Source organism: Cololabis saira, chromosome 4 (genome assembly GCF_033807715.1).
Source record: "Cololabis saira isolate AMF1-May2022 chromosome 4, fColSai1.1, whole genome shotgun sequence".
NCBI lineage: Eukaryota > Metazoa > Chordata > Actinopteri > Beloniformes > Belonidae > Cololabis > Cololabis saira.
The window spans coordinates 31,763,294-31,775,679 of record NC_084590.1 but is presented as its reverse complement, the minus strand read 5'-3'; the positions used below and the strand labels follow the sequence as shown (position 1 = coordinate 31,775,679).

Sequence of the window (12,386 nt, the reverse complement as noted above, 5' to 3'; positions counted from 1 at the left end):
ACGCGGAACCAGAACCGCGGGCTGGGAGGCGTCCCCGCGGGCCAGGAATTTTTATTAAATAAATGGATCGAGCTGCGCTGCATCGGCGGGCACGGAGCCCGCAGACGTTACTGTTGATGGATTGTACCGTAGACCACTGCTGCTTCTGTTTTACATCCATTATTAAATAAATGGATGTAATAATAAAAGAGTCTGCTAACTTAACCGCCGTCTTCAACGCTCCGTTGTTTAAAAACGGTGCTCTTCCGTGTTTATTCTGCTTTGGTTGTTCAGTAACACCGTCCCCAGCCCCGCCCCCAGCCCCGCCCCCAGCCCCCGACGTAAAGTGGTTCTTACGCCTGGCCAAGCAACCAAAAAGGGCTGGTGTAGCACCAGTTTTGAGAGCCAGGAGCCGGTGCTTAGGCTGTGTAAAACCAAAGAACTGGTACTAAGGGTGCGTCCCAATACTCCCCCTCGCCCTCCTTTTCTTCCCTAACCCTAACTTTTGCGCGTTCCCGTGAAGGTAGTGGTGTCCCAATTCCTCTTTTCACCTAGGGGGAGGGGGCATAACGAGGGCTAGGGGCTGAGAATAGCCCCTTCAAATCGAGGGATTTCAGATGCTGACTTGGCGAGCGAGGGGGTATGAAAAAAAGAGGCTCTGCGTCGATTTGACTCGCCGACCGAAGGCAAACAGGCAGACTGGTCTCAGAGAAATAGAGAGAAATAATCCTGTGACTCGTCAGATTTGTTTTAGATGTTTCTGATATAATAGTCTTCAGAAACCACAAAGTAATCCAGCTGTTATCTGGGTAATTTACACACTTTCAGATAAAGTTGCGGAAGATCACGCCAGAATAAAGGGATTTATGGTTCCGCGTTACACCAACGCAGATCCTACGGCGGAGGTTACGCAACCTACGCCGTAGGTTCTGCGTCGATTTAACGCGGACCCAAGCTCCGGACCCGGCAGACAGAAATCTCTAAATTTCGGAGCAAATTTCTTAACAGGCGTAGCTACAACTGTTAGATTTAATCTATTAAACCAACATATTCCTAAATGATTTATTTCAGCCGGCGTGATTCTCAACAGAGCTGCGTCCCGGGAGAGAGTGTCTCTCCCGGGGCTGACGGAGCAGCCTGACCCAGCGATCACGTCTCTTCTCGGGCTGTGAGCTGAGGCTGCTCCCCGGGGCCGGCGGCTCTTCTCATCTCCGAAAACATCGGGTCAAATTTCTTAACAGGCGTTATTTGGATAAACTGAGCCCCGGTTGGGGATCTTAAGGTTACCATTATACCTGAAAAAATATTAAAACTTAATAAAGTGCCATATTAACAGCGCTACAGCTGAAATTAAAACAGCTTTTGGCTCTCAGCTTCCTGATCAGGGAAGGGATGAAAACGAGGGGTAGGGGAAGAATTGGGACAGGCACCTGGGCCAAGTGCCCTAGATCTCAAGTGCCCTAAAATCTCCCCCTTCTTTTTTAGGGTTTAGGGAAGAAAAGAAGTGCGAGTGGAGAAAAGAAGGGCGAGTGAAGGAGAATTGGGATTGGGCCTAAGTCTGGCTCTAGCCCAGAACCAGCCCTGGAACCAGCTTGGTGTAAAAGGGGTATGTCAGATTATCACGTTTTATGTCTAAACTACACGGTGAACACGACATGTAGTGGCCAGTCAAAGGCAGAGGAGGCCCGGTCAACCCTACATATAGCCCACCCTGTGCTCTGCTATGTCACAGCGGGTGAATCCACATGTTCTCTGTTGGCCTGTCCGACAGGGTCATGGATCTACTTTCAAACTGCCAATCCATAGAGGTCGTCAGTCACGGACTGTTGGCTAATGTATTACAAAGTAATACATTATTAATCAACTTTGCATTTGTCTTTAATGCAGTAAAATAATCAATTTCTGCTGCTAAATGTGGTAATCACCACTTCAACTTTGAGGCAATAGAGCCAGCGCTGCCTTGAGTTTCTGTAGAGTCTGGTTTGATTATGTTTGTATCCTTGGCTTTGGGGCTGATGCTTTATTTAAAATCATAAAAGAAAGATATTGTGCATCTCCTCCTTATTAGGGTGGGGATTTGGGATATGTTTAGTTCCTGGAGAGACTGCAGACTCCCAAATCTCATTCAGTACGGTTTTAACTACACGGCAGAAACAGAAAACAGCAAAAGCGAGAGCCAGGCCAGAGTATGTGAAAGCAGCAGGAGCTGAAGGATTTAGTTCAGACCATGTCAAAGTGTTTGTTTCAGCTTGATTCGTCAATGTTTCTGAGCATTGATGTCATTGACAGCTACAAATCAAGCCAGAAACCTGGGTGTAATTATTGACTCAGACCTGAACTTCAACAGCCATCTAAAGTTTATCACTAAATCTGCCTATTACCACCTGAAAAACATTGCTAGAATTAAGGGGATTCTGTCTAAACAGGAAAAACTTTCTCATTTTCAGAAGGTTGGATTATTGCAATGGCATCTTTACAGGCCTCAACAAGAAATCTATCAGGCAGCTGCAGCTGATCCAGAATGCTGCTGCCAGAGTCCTTACAAACACCTGGAAACTGGACCACATTACACCAGGAAACTGGACCACATTACACCGGTCATGAAATCGCTACACTGGCTTTCAGTGAGTCAAAGGATAGAGTTTAAAATCTTACTGCTGGTCTACAAAGACCTGAATGGTCTTGGACCAAAATACATGCTTGATCTGTTAGTTTCTATGAAGCTCCCAGACCCCTGAGGTTCATCTGGATCTGGTTTGTTGTGGTTCCCAAGAACCAGAACCAAGCAAGGTGAGGCAGCGTTCAGTTATTCTGCTCCTCACCGGTGGAACAAACTTCCTGTAGACCTGAGGTCTGCTCCAACTGTCAGCTCCTTTAAATCAGGCCTGAAAACATTACTGTTTACTGAAGCGTACTCCTAAATTAAATACTTACCTGCTGGACTTTACTGCCCTTATTTTTAGCAGCTTGTGCTTTTTATTATTTTACTTCTTTTGTTATCATCTTATTTGTTATTTACTGTCTAATTATGTCTTGCCGCTTTTAATGTCAATGTAAAACACTTTGAATTACCTTGTGTTGAATTGTGCTACATAAATAAACTTGCTTTGCCTTGCCTTAGATGTACAACTTTAATGTTGTTCTCAATGTCACGTTGAGGTTTGAGAGCAAACGTTTGAGTTTTTGCTACCCGACCTCAGCAGAGCCATATGTTTGAATGAATATTTCTCCTAATTAAAGCTGGAGCACATAAAAACATTTAGGTCCCAACAGCTCCAACAAGTGGCAACTGAATTGTCTATCAACTAAATATAACTATCTTTATTAGAGCAATCCCTGCTTTTCCTTTTTGTTCTTTGTTTTTTCTTTGTTTATACAGATACATCTAACTGACATTCAAAGGCAGCTTTAACCTTACCCTTGAAAAAAAAAGCAATATTGAACCAGTGCTGATGATGTGCAATAACCATCTCCAACTTGAAATTTGCTCGTTTCATTTGGTCTAGACTGCCTGAAATAGGTCTGTTTGGTACTGTAATACCTGACAAGAGGGATTTGTGAAAACAAATGAAGGAAAATGGAAGGAGCAGCTGTCAAACTCTCACTGTGTGCCTGAGGACTGCCTGAGCTTTCTCACTGAAGCTGCGAGGGAAGATGTTGTTGCCCATTTCTCTGTCTCTCAATTCCACAACCTCATCTCTTCAGTACTGCCGGGAGGCAGCGAGGCAGGATGAAGACATGCTCGTGGTGAGGCTGGGCTGCTTCCCCTGAGGCCAATGCTGGATCTTCACTGAAAACTGAGGAGCTGTAAATTGTTTCCCTTCTCTCCCAAGCTTAACTGCCAATTACCCAGATTTGACAATGGCCACTTTACTAGAGTCAAATCTACACACACACACACACACACACACACACACACACACACACACACACACACACACACACACACACACACACACACACACACACACACACACACACACACACACACACACACACACACACACACACACACAGTATAAATAGCAACATCCCTGTGGAAGACAACTTAAATTTGGGGAATGTCAAGTTTAAATGAGAAAAAAAGCATCATTAATGCTTCTTCGTGGTCTCATTTGAGATTCTGTGCCAATTAAACGCTATTTCAGAAACTAAATGATCTGTGTGGGGGGACTATTTAACTGTCAGGAGGCTGGACATTTAAATCAAACATATGTGTTAGGCTTGTATGAGATCATTTAAAATGTCCAACTGAACTGCCCCCTCTTTCCAAACCCAGAGGCTACATACAATCCAGTACATTTGTGAGAAAGAAAAAAAAAAGAAAAGAAAACACTGTGGTCATTGTCAGCGGTTAAAGGTTTGGGGACCTCCTGTGAGGACAGACATTGAGGTGAAAAAGGCGACCAATTTCAACCACTCCAATCACACTTCCTCGGTGAGCCAGATCGATTATATCACATAGGCACACACAAATACAGACACTAATCAATTTGACTAATCTCCACAAAGGCAACATAAATCTAATTCCAAGTCATTCCTATTTATAACAGGAAAACAAAGACCAAATAATACTCAGTAGAAAATAACACCTATTATAACGAGATTTAAAAAATGCCAAAAGGATAAGTAGTTTCTAAGATAATAATAATAAAAGGTAGATTTTAAAAAGGATTTAATAATGCCTGAAATAAAACCTAAAAAGGTGAAGCTGAAGAGTCACAACTGTTGCTCAGCCAGCGCGTCCTGCTTCTCTGCGCGACTCCTCGCTCTTCAAGCAGCGCCACAGTCTCTCACAGCCTTTAAAACCCTCACCACAGAACAGCTGTTCACAAACACCGAGCAGCAACTTACATGGTGAAGTTCCTGCATACGGTCCTTCATGGTTGCCGCTTCCTCCTGCTCCCGTCGCCGTGTGGGTGTTTGGTGATGGAGTGGAGGGGCGGAGACCGGCTGGAGGATGTGACCGAGGGAGGAGGCGGAGGTTTCCCCGGTTTGGTTCGGATTATTCAGGGATGGAGGAGCACTTTACAGAGCCGGTGTTCTGCCAATTTCTGCTGCTTTGCCAAAAAATGCTACCTACTGGTTTTCTACCTTTGTAGAGCTACAATTTTACTGTGTTTTACTCAGTACTGGAGTTGAGGGGGGATGAGGGGGGGTGGCATCCCCCCTGAAATAAAAAAGGTCCAAATCATCCCCCCTGTAAAACTGCCATCCCCCCTTTCCATCCCTTATGTCATTTCATCAATGAACGTGGTTTTACTGCTATTTCAACATTTAGAGTCATCACCAGAAAAATAGCACCAGAAAAATAACTTATTTGACAATTTTCACCTGTTTCAAGTAAATTTTCACTTGAAATAATTAGAAAAATCTGCCAGTGGGACAAGATTTAACTTCTTATTACAAGTAAAAAAAATCCTGTTCCACTGGCAGATTTTTCTACTTATTTCAAGTGAAAATCTACTTGAAACAGGTGAAAACATTTTTGTTTTTTCCAGTGATGAGTCTTGTTTTAAGTGTAATGAGATTTTCTTTTACTAAAATGAGACTTTCTTTTACATTTTAACTAGAAATAAGACAAATATTCTTGTTAAGATTTTGAGTTTTTGCAGTGATCCATTTTACTTATCCTGTGAGGACAGAGTTGTATTGATAAGTTCAGAAAACTGTTTTTTATTGTTGTGTTTTGATGTATTTGATGTAAGCCCAGTGGATATTTAAAGCTTACAGAAGGCTGCATTTAACTGCTGCTATGTCATTCCTGCAGTATTTCTGCAGGTGTTTTGGTCAGTGCTATTATTTGTAATATATTATATTATTTGTAATCCGCACATATTATCTGTCCCCATATGATAAAATCCACCATCCCCCCTGATTTTTTTTTTACAACTCAAATACTGGTTTTACTCCCTAGCCCACTTCCTTTTCCCCCCCAAGTGGTTCTTGTCGCTTGCCAGGCCATCATTGTAAATAAGAATGTGTTCTCAATGACCTGCCTGGTTAAATGAAGGCGAATGAATGAATGAATGAATGAATGAATGAATGAATGAAAGCTTTATTCCGAACATGAAAAAACATAAAAACAACACACAAGTCAAAATAGTCAAAACAACAAAAAAGATAAAACAATGTTACCATGTCCAAAAAGTAGTAGAAAGAAGCATGTGCTTATTTAATCCTACCCCTTCTCATATATTGTGTACCAACACCTCATGAATATACATAGTTATATATTTACATTACATATGTACATATTTACAAACAAAGAAACTAAATAATGTAAGTAAACAAGTGAGTAAATGATCTGTGGAAACATCTGGTGATTGTCAAAGCCCTTAATCCTCCCTGTACCTGTGAAAACCATATTTTTGTACCTATTTGAACTGGCTCATGCTTGGACAGTGCTTGAGCTCCGCACCGAAACTGTTCCACAACTTCACTCCACATATGGAAATAGTAAATGTCTTGAGTGTTGTGCGGACACAAAGATGTTTTAAATTGTTCTCCCCCCTCAAATTATAATCCCCATCTCTGTTAAAAAACACTTTTTGAATATTTCCAGGAAGCATGTTTTTTGCTTTGTACATGAATGACTGAATGGATATCAAATGAAGCGATAGAATTGGGGTTTTTTCCCCTCTTTATCGTATAATGTTCACAAAGTGTAATGCAATTCATGTCATGGGTGGTGTATTTTGAAGGATCAAATACTCAAGATCCCATATTATCAATTTTACATCGTGCAAGAAATGATGGGCGTGGCAATCAAACTTTGAAAATCGACTGTGCGCGTGCGCAGAACCACCAAGTAGCATTTCTCGACGGGTAACAGGGATTGGCAGAACACCGGGTGACGCGGACGAAAAGGTGAGGCGAGGCCTTCTGTCGTTAACCCATTACACACCTGCACCTTCCTCCTCCATCCGCACTCATTCATGTGTTTTTGGGCGAGTTTTCCCCCACTTTTTTCCTTCTCAGTGAATATTATGACAACGTGTGGGACGAGTTGACAGAGAAACAACCGAAGCAGAGCGTCTGTCTGCCTGGTTGCTGAAATTGTGTTGGGACTGATTATCGATCGAGCAGGTGGAGCGATAACGCCCAGGTGCTTTTAGAGTGAAGGCAACAGCGACACCTGCCGGTGCGGTCTGCAGCAGCAGCAGCAACACACATCCTCCCGATTCGTTTGTGAAAATAAGGATTTATGGTTGAATATCCCGACATTTAATCTTAAAGCTATGTTTAAATAGCACACACACACACAATTACATTTACTAAAAAAAAACACCATAGAAAATCTGTTTAGCAAAGTGCTTTGTCTGATGTGAAAATAAAAACGAAAATGGTCTCCAAGTCCATTGATCCTGCATCAATACAGTATAAACCACAATACAAATTGTATTTCATGAAAATTATTTTTTAATTTATGCATCCTTAAACAATGATTACATGTCAAATTTACATCAATTGACCCCTTATGAAAAGCTCCTCAAAGAACTAGTTTTCTTTTGTGTATTTACTCGCTTATTATCGCATCACGTTCAAATTTTATTCTTTCAAATTCAGATTGTGACAATGTAATAATACAAAAATCACTTTTTTATATTCTGTAAAGAAAAGAAAAGGAAACATTTCATTGAAGATTTAATTTAGAGAGCATTGGGGATAATATGATAAACAGGTCAACACAATGTGAAAATCTGATATCGCATGACTTTGAAACATTGTATTGATGCTACAACACTGTCAGTGATTTGTTTTCTCCGTGGCAGCAAACTTCAAGCCAAAACCAAACATAAAAAGTAAAAGCATTATTCTGAGAATGAAATTGAACCAAATACAAAACTGACCGGCTATAACAGTATTTCCACACTTTCATCTCATCCACTTGAGTTAAGGAGTTGACTAGTCCAATCATGCAGCAGCTGCAAGGGTGACTGTGTGTGTGGCAGTTCAGATGAGCACTAATAAAAGGCACACTTGCACGAGTCAGAGCTAGAAGTGAGGTCTTCGCTGACGTCCGGTGTATTTTGTGTCGGCTCGAACCCCCCTGTAATCCCAGACACACAGCATAAAGAGAAGGCGTCAGCTAATCAACAGTGGGATTCATTTCAAGCAAAAGGCATCAACATCAAAAACATGGATACTTCAGCTGAAGAAAAACAAACCCAATTTACTTTGTCTGCAAAAGATTAAAATAACATCATGAACACACCTTCCCTGTCTTCTTCTTCTCTCTTTCTTCTCCAAGATCCAATCTCGTCCCTTCTTCACCGATTTTCCTTTCATGTTTTTGTAACGACACCTTTACAACAGCAAAGTGCAGTAATTTAGTGGATTTCAAATGCATCTATGATCAAAAACTAGAAAAAAACAAAAGCATATTTTGCAAAATATCTCAGATTTGAACATCAGAATGTGTAAGGGAGGAAAACCTGCCTGAGAGAGTTTTAAATCAGGGAGGACGACAGCCCTTTCTGAATTTCTCTGGGTCTTTTGGCTTCATCAAAACATGTATGACTGAACGTGCTCTAAATGAGGCCAAGACCTGGGTCATTTATATCCCAACTGCTAGTAATACATGTAAGGTGGTTTCTAACTGTTTTCATAGAGCTCTAAAACAAAAAAGGGAATATCCTAACTGAGTTAGGAAGATGATGCTCATCTCAGTAGTGAACCAACAACATTATCTTGTAATGTCTTACAAGATAAATATGAAATCTTAATTTTAACAACTGCAGGCAAAAATTAAAAGAAAGCAATAAGAAAGACAGGGGAAATCAATCCATATGAACCCTGTAGATCTAAACTCTGCCACCGCAGAGTTTTATAGAGTATAATCCTACGGTCTGGGACATTTGTGGACGTCTGCCCACTGAGGATGTCCTTACCTTTGTCCTGAATACTGAACCTGGTTGGAAACAGATTTGTCTGAAGTTTCTGACCCCAGTCCCTAAAATGGGGAAAAAAACGACAACAAAAAAAGACCATAATGAGACCAAAGATCAAATCATTAATCCATAATTATCACAACCAACTGAGTTTCTTACTTTAGGAAGAACTCCTGAAACGCCGGCAAACAGACACAAGAAGAACCTGGACGTAAACAAGAAACTTGTGAGTGAAATCAAGTATTTTTAATGAATGATTACATATCACGCAGAAAATGTGACATAGTTGAGTTCGTACGTTAGGCACTAACCTCACGGGCTGTTAAGAAAACATTTATGCCAAAGCAAAAAAGGAAAAGAAAAACCTGTGGCTGAACTTGTCAGAATAAAAGACATGTTTTCAGGGCGGTACTGACTTCTTTGCCTTGCTGCTGTTGGGGTAATCCACTACCATGCCTCCGCTGAAACCTGCTCGCATGGCCTGCGTCGTGATCAGCTCCAGCTTTGGAGGAGAAAGTAAGAAGTGAGTAAGAAATCTGGATATGTTTTTAGACTTTACATCTATTCTCACAAATCATCGTAAAAAATAAGGAGGAGGCCATGTTTTCACCTGTTCTGAGTTCTCGGGATAAAGCTGAAAAACTGCACGCGAGCCTCTTGACTGACGGAGAAAAGACGTAATTAAAAGACTGCATAAAAGAAGAGGATTCCTGTTTTCATTTTTGTAGAAAAAGTCAGTGAGACTGCTAAAACCTTACCAGTGACGAGTAGAGAGTACTAAAGAAGGTGAAGAGTCTCTTTGGTGGACTGTGTGACCTTTTGTCTGCATTACAAAGCCACTGCAGCGCAGAGATACTGTCAGGCGGGAAACAAAGAAAAAAGGAAAAATGAAGCCAAAATAATTAAAAACTCATTTAAAAATCTTTTATTAAGTAAAAAAGGATGTTTTGTTCTTCACCTGATGCATCCATCAAAGGTGCCAGGTCGGAAGGGCATCGCTTGGCCCATGTCCCCCAGCAGAAGGTCTCCTTCTACTTCTCTGTCCAGCGCAACATCTGTAGAGGGGAAAGGTCTCCATTTGGTCAGTGTCTCAGACATGTCAGCACATCAGCTTGCGGCACGAGTTCACTAAAACGTAACCAGAAGACTAAGCCGTGAGTAACATACAACAATGCCAAGCTTAGATGTACGTTTGTATAACGCGAAAATGATATGTTTAGGAGCGTTTTTGTTGATCTAAAAATGATTCAAGTGAAGCTGACAGTGACCTGCATCTTCATGTGTTCTTAATGATACAAATTCCTACCTCTAATATTCACGTTGTCTTATACAAAAAACCTTCTCTAGGACTAATAAATATTCAGCACTAAACTTTTAAGGCATCATGTTATTGGCAATATAAAAATGGTTACAGAGCTTGAGATCAGGTTCACTGTTTATCTTTCTCAGTCTAACTTTTCCAAAAAGCTACAATATTTCAGTGGCATTTACCATAAACTATATAATAAAGAGAATAACATTTACTTGTCTGGGTAGGATAGACATATTAAAATTCAGATGCAAGTGAATCACAAGAACATTATATTTGTTAAATATAAATGATAATGACGAACCCAACATTGCAGTGCTGATGTCGATCCCAACCCAGTAGTGTCCCTCCTCTGACAGGAAGTCTCCGCTGAGACCAGATCCACACCTGAGCCAGAAACACAGTCGTTTAAGTGCCTCTGGTTCCAATCTGACTTAACCACAATAAATAAATTATTGATCATTCAAGGTTTATAGCCTCTTTAAAAAGCAGATGTTTTCACAGTTTCTAAGAGCAAAGGAAATAAACATGTATATTAAATAAGCAACGTATGCCTCCCACCAAAGTGGGAAGAGTTCTGAGACCACCAATCTACCGCGTGAAAAGAATATTCCCAATTGAGAAACTTAAAACTATCCGATATTCTCTGGTGTGGACATCCCAATGAGATTACTCTAAGGTCAGCATGCTTAGAGACATGAAATAAATAAATTCACACATACATAAATACATGCTTGAGTGTTACACCTCAAGCTCATGAGGCTGTCAGTTGGTCACAAACACAAATAGTCATAGTACAGACCTCCAATTGCCACCTGAGCAGCAATAAGGACTATGCTGAAACAATAACTGCACTTTAAAAAAATATATATTGATGTTCACAATAAAATAACCGTACTACAATGTACGATTAGTTTAAATGAACGATGTAACATTGCATGTCAACATGTAGTTTAAGTGATGCTTATTCACCCAACATCTAACAGGAAGCAGGGCTGTCCCTCTGGCAGGTTTAAAAGCTCGACTGCTCTCTCTGACATTTGGGTCTGAATCTCAATCATCCGAGAGCTGTAAATAAAAATAAAAAACACAGATGTTCCAGATGAATACAAGTCAACTAAAGCTTGTATAACAATACATCAAGTCTCCAGGGTCAGATAACTCACAGTTCAATAAGAAAGAAAGAAAGAAAGAAAGAAAGAAAGAAAGAAAGAAAGAAAGAAAGAAAGAAAGAAAGAAAGAAAGAAAGAAAGAAAGAAAGAAAGAAAGAAAGAAAGAAAGAAAGAAAGAAAGAAAGCAGATATTTCAGACACCACATAAATGAAATGAAAATATTGATATACAATTGAAAGAAAATGTCAACCACAAATGATGTCATTATTTTATAAACTGAGACACTGATGTGACTTACGGACAGCTATGTGCTGTTTTATTTCCATGTCAAAAATATGGGCAATACACTTTTCAGACATAAAGACAGTAAACATTAAAACATGCTAACTCACTTCTGGGAGTACTTTTTGGCTTCATCTTCATTATAGAACTGGAAAACAAAAACCGGATCAATAACACTCCGACACAGCCTCATATACTGACATTTAATTCCTCTGCAGCTCATGTTTAGTCTCATCATGTTTCATGATACAAGACAAAGACAATCTCTTTGTTGAAAATTGTGTTATCTACTAGTTAGCCAACTACTCAGGGAAATGGAAAAGAAAAATACAGATATTTCCTCGTTTCAGTGAAAGATGGTTAAAAAGACCTATAAATATAAAAATCTTTAGAAAGCCCCACACATATAAATACTACAGACAAACTCACCACATCTGGAGGGGCGCTGTGTTCGGGTCGTCTGCAGCTGGAGGCCATGGTTTTCCTGAGTGTGTGGTTGAGATTTAAGTGTTAAAATGTAAAATAAAGTTTAAATGCTGAAGTAGCAGCCTGTGCTAAACACATGTGAAAACACGGCGAGGTCACGTGACGCGTCTCTTCTTCGCCTGGTCTAGTAATGCCACTCTGACGTAGAGAAGTGCTCGTCGCCCTCTACTGGTCGACCAGAGAGCTGCAGTCAACACTTTTGTTAGTTTTCTGTCAGTCACACAACAAGTAACTTTGTATTTGTGAATCGTTGTCAATGTGATTATATATCACTGTATTGGATGTTGTCTAAACTTCAGAGAGATGTTTAAAGATAAAATCAG

The 12,386-nt window shown here is 40.4% G+C and overlaps 2 protein-coding genes across 5 annotated transcripts in view; both read right to left on the bottom strand.

The window, feature by feature from the left end:
* Window positions 1-5,027, bottom strand: part of stx1a (syntaxin 1A (brain)) — an 81,001-nt gene extending 75,974 nt beyond the window's left edge. For all 4 annotated transcript variants that reach the window (XR_009782496.1, XM_061719458.1, XM_061719457.1 and 1 more), the window contains exon 1: window positions 4,834-5,027. Coding sequence is in view for 3 of the 4 variants with exons in the window: in XM_061719458.1 (XP_061575442.1) it covers window positions 4,834-4,863 (30 nt within the window). In the remaining variant the exon portion in view is untranslated. The remainder of the gene's footprint in view (window positions 1-4,833) is intronic.
* A 2,365-nt stretch (window positions 5,028-7,392) lies between these two features.
* bud23 (BUD23 rRNA methyltransferase and ribosome maturation factor) lies at window positions 7,393-12,178 on the bottom strand. Its single transcript, XM_061720354.1, has 12 exons — window positions 12,007-12,178; window positions 11,688-11,725; window positions 11,155-11,250; window positions 10,487-10,569; window positions 9,832-9,928; window positions 9,632-9,728; window positions 9,484-9,534; window positions 9,290-9,375; window positions 9,033-9,078; window positions 8,874-8,935; window positions 8,198-8,287; window positions 7,393-8,032 (listed from the first exon to the last, which is right to left on the bottom strand). Exons 1-12 carry the CDS (start codon window positions 12,052-12,054, stop codon window positions 7,978-7,980), a joined length of 849 nt encoding a protein of 282 aa, XP_061576338.1. The 5' UTR covers window positions 12,055-12,178; the 3' UTR covers window positions 7,393-7,977.
* Window positions 12,179-12,386: the final 208 nt, after the last annotated feature.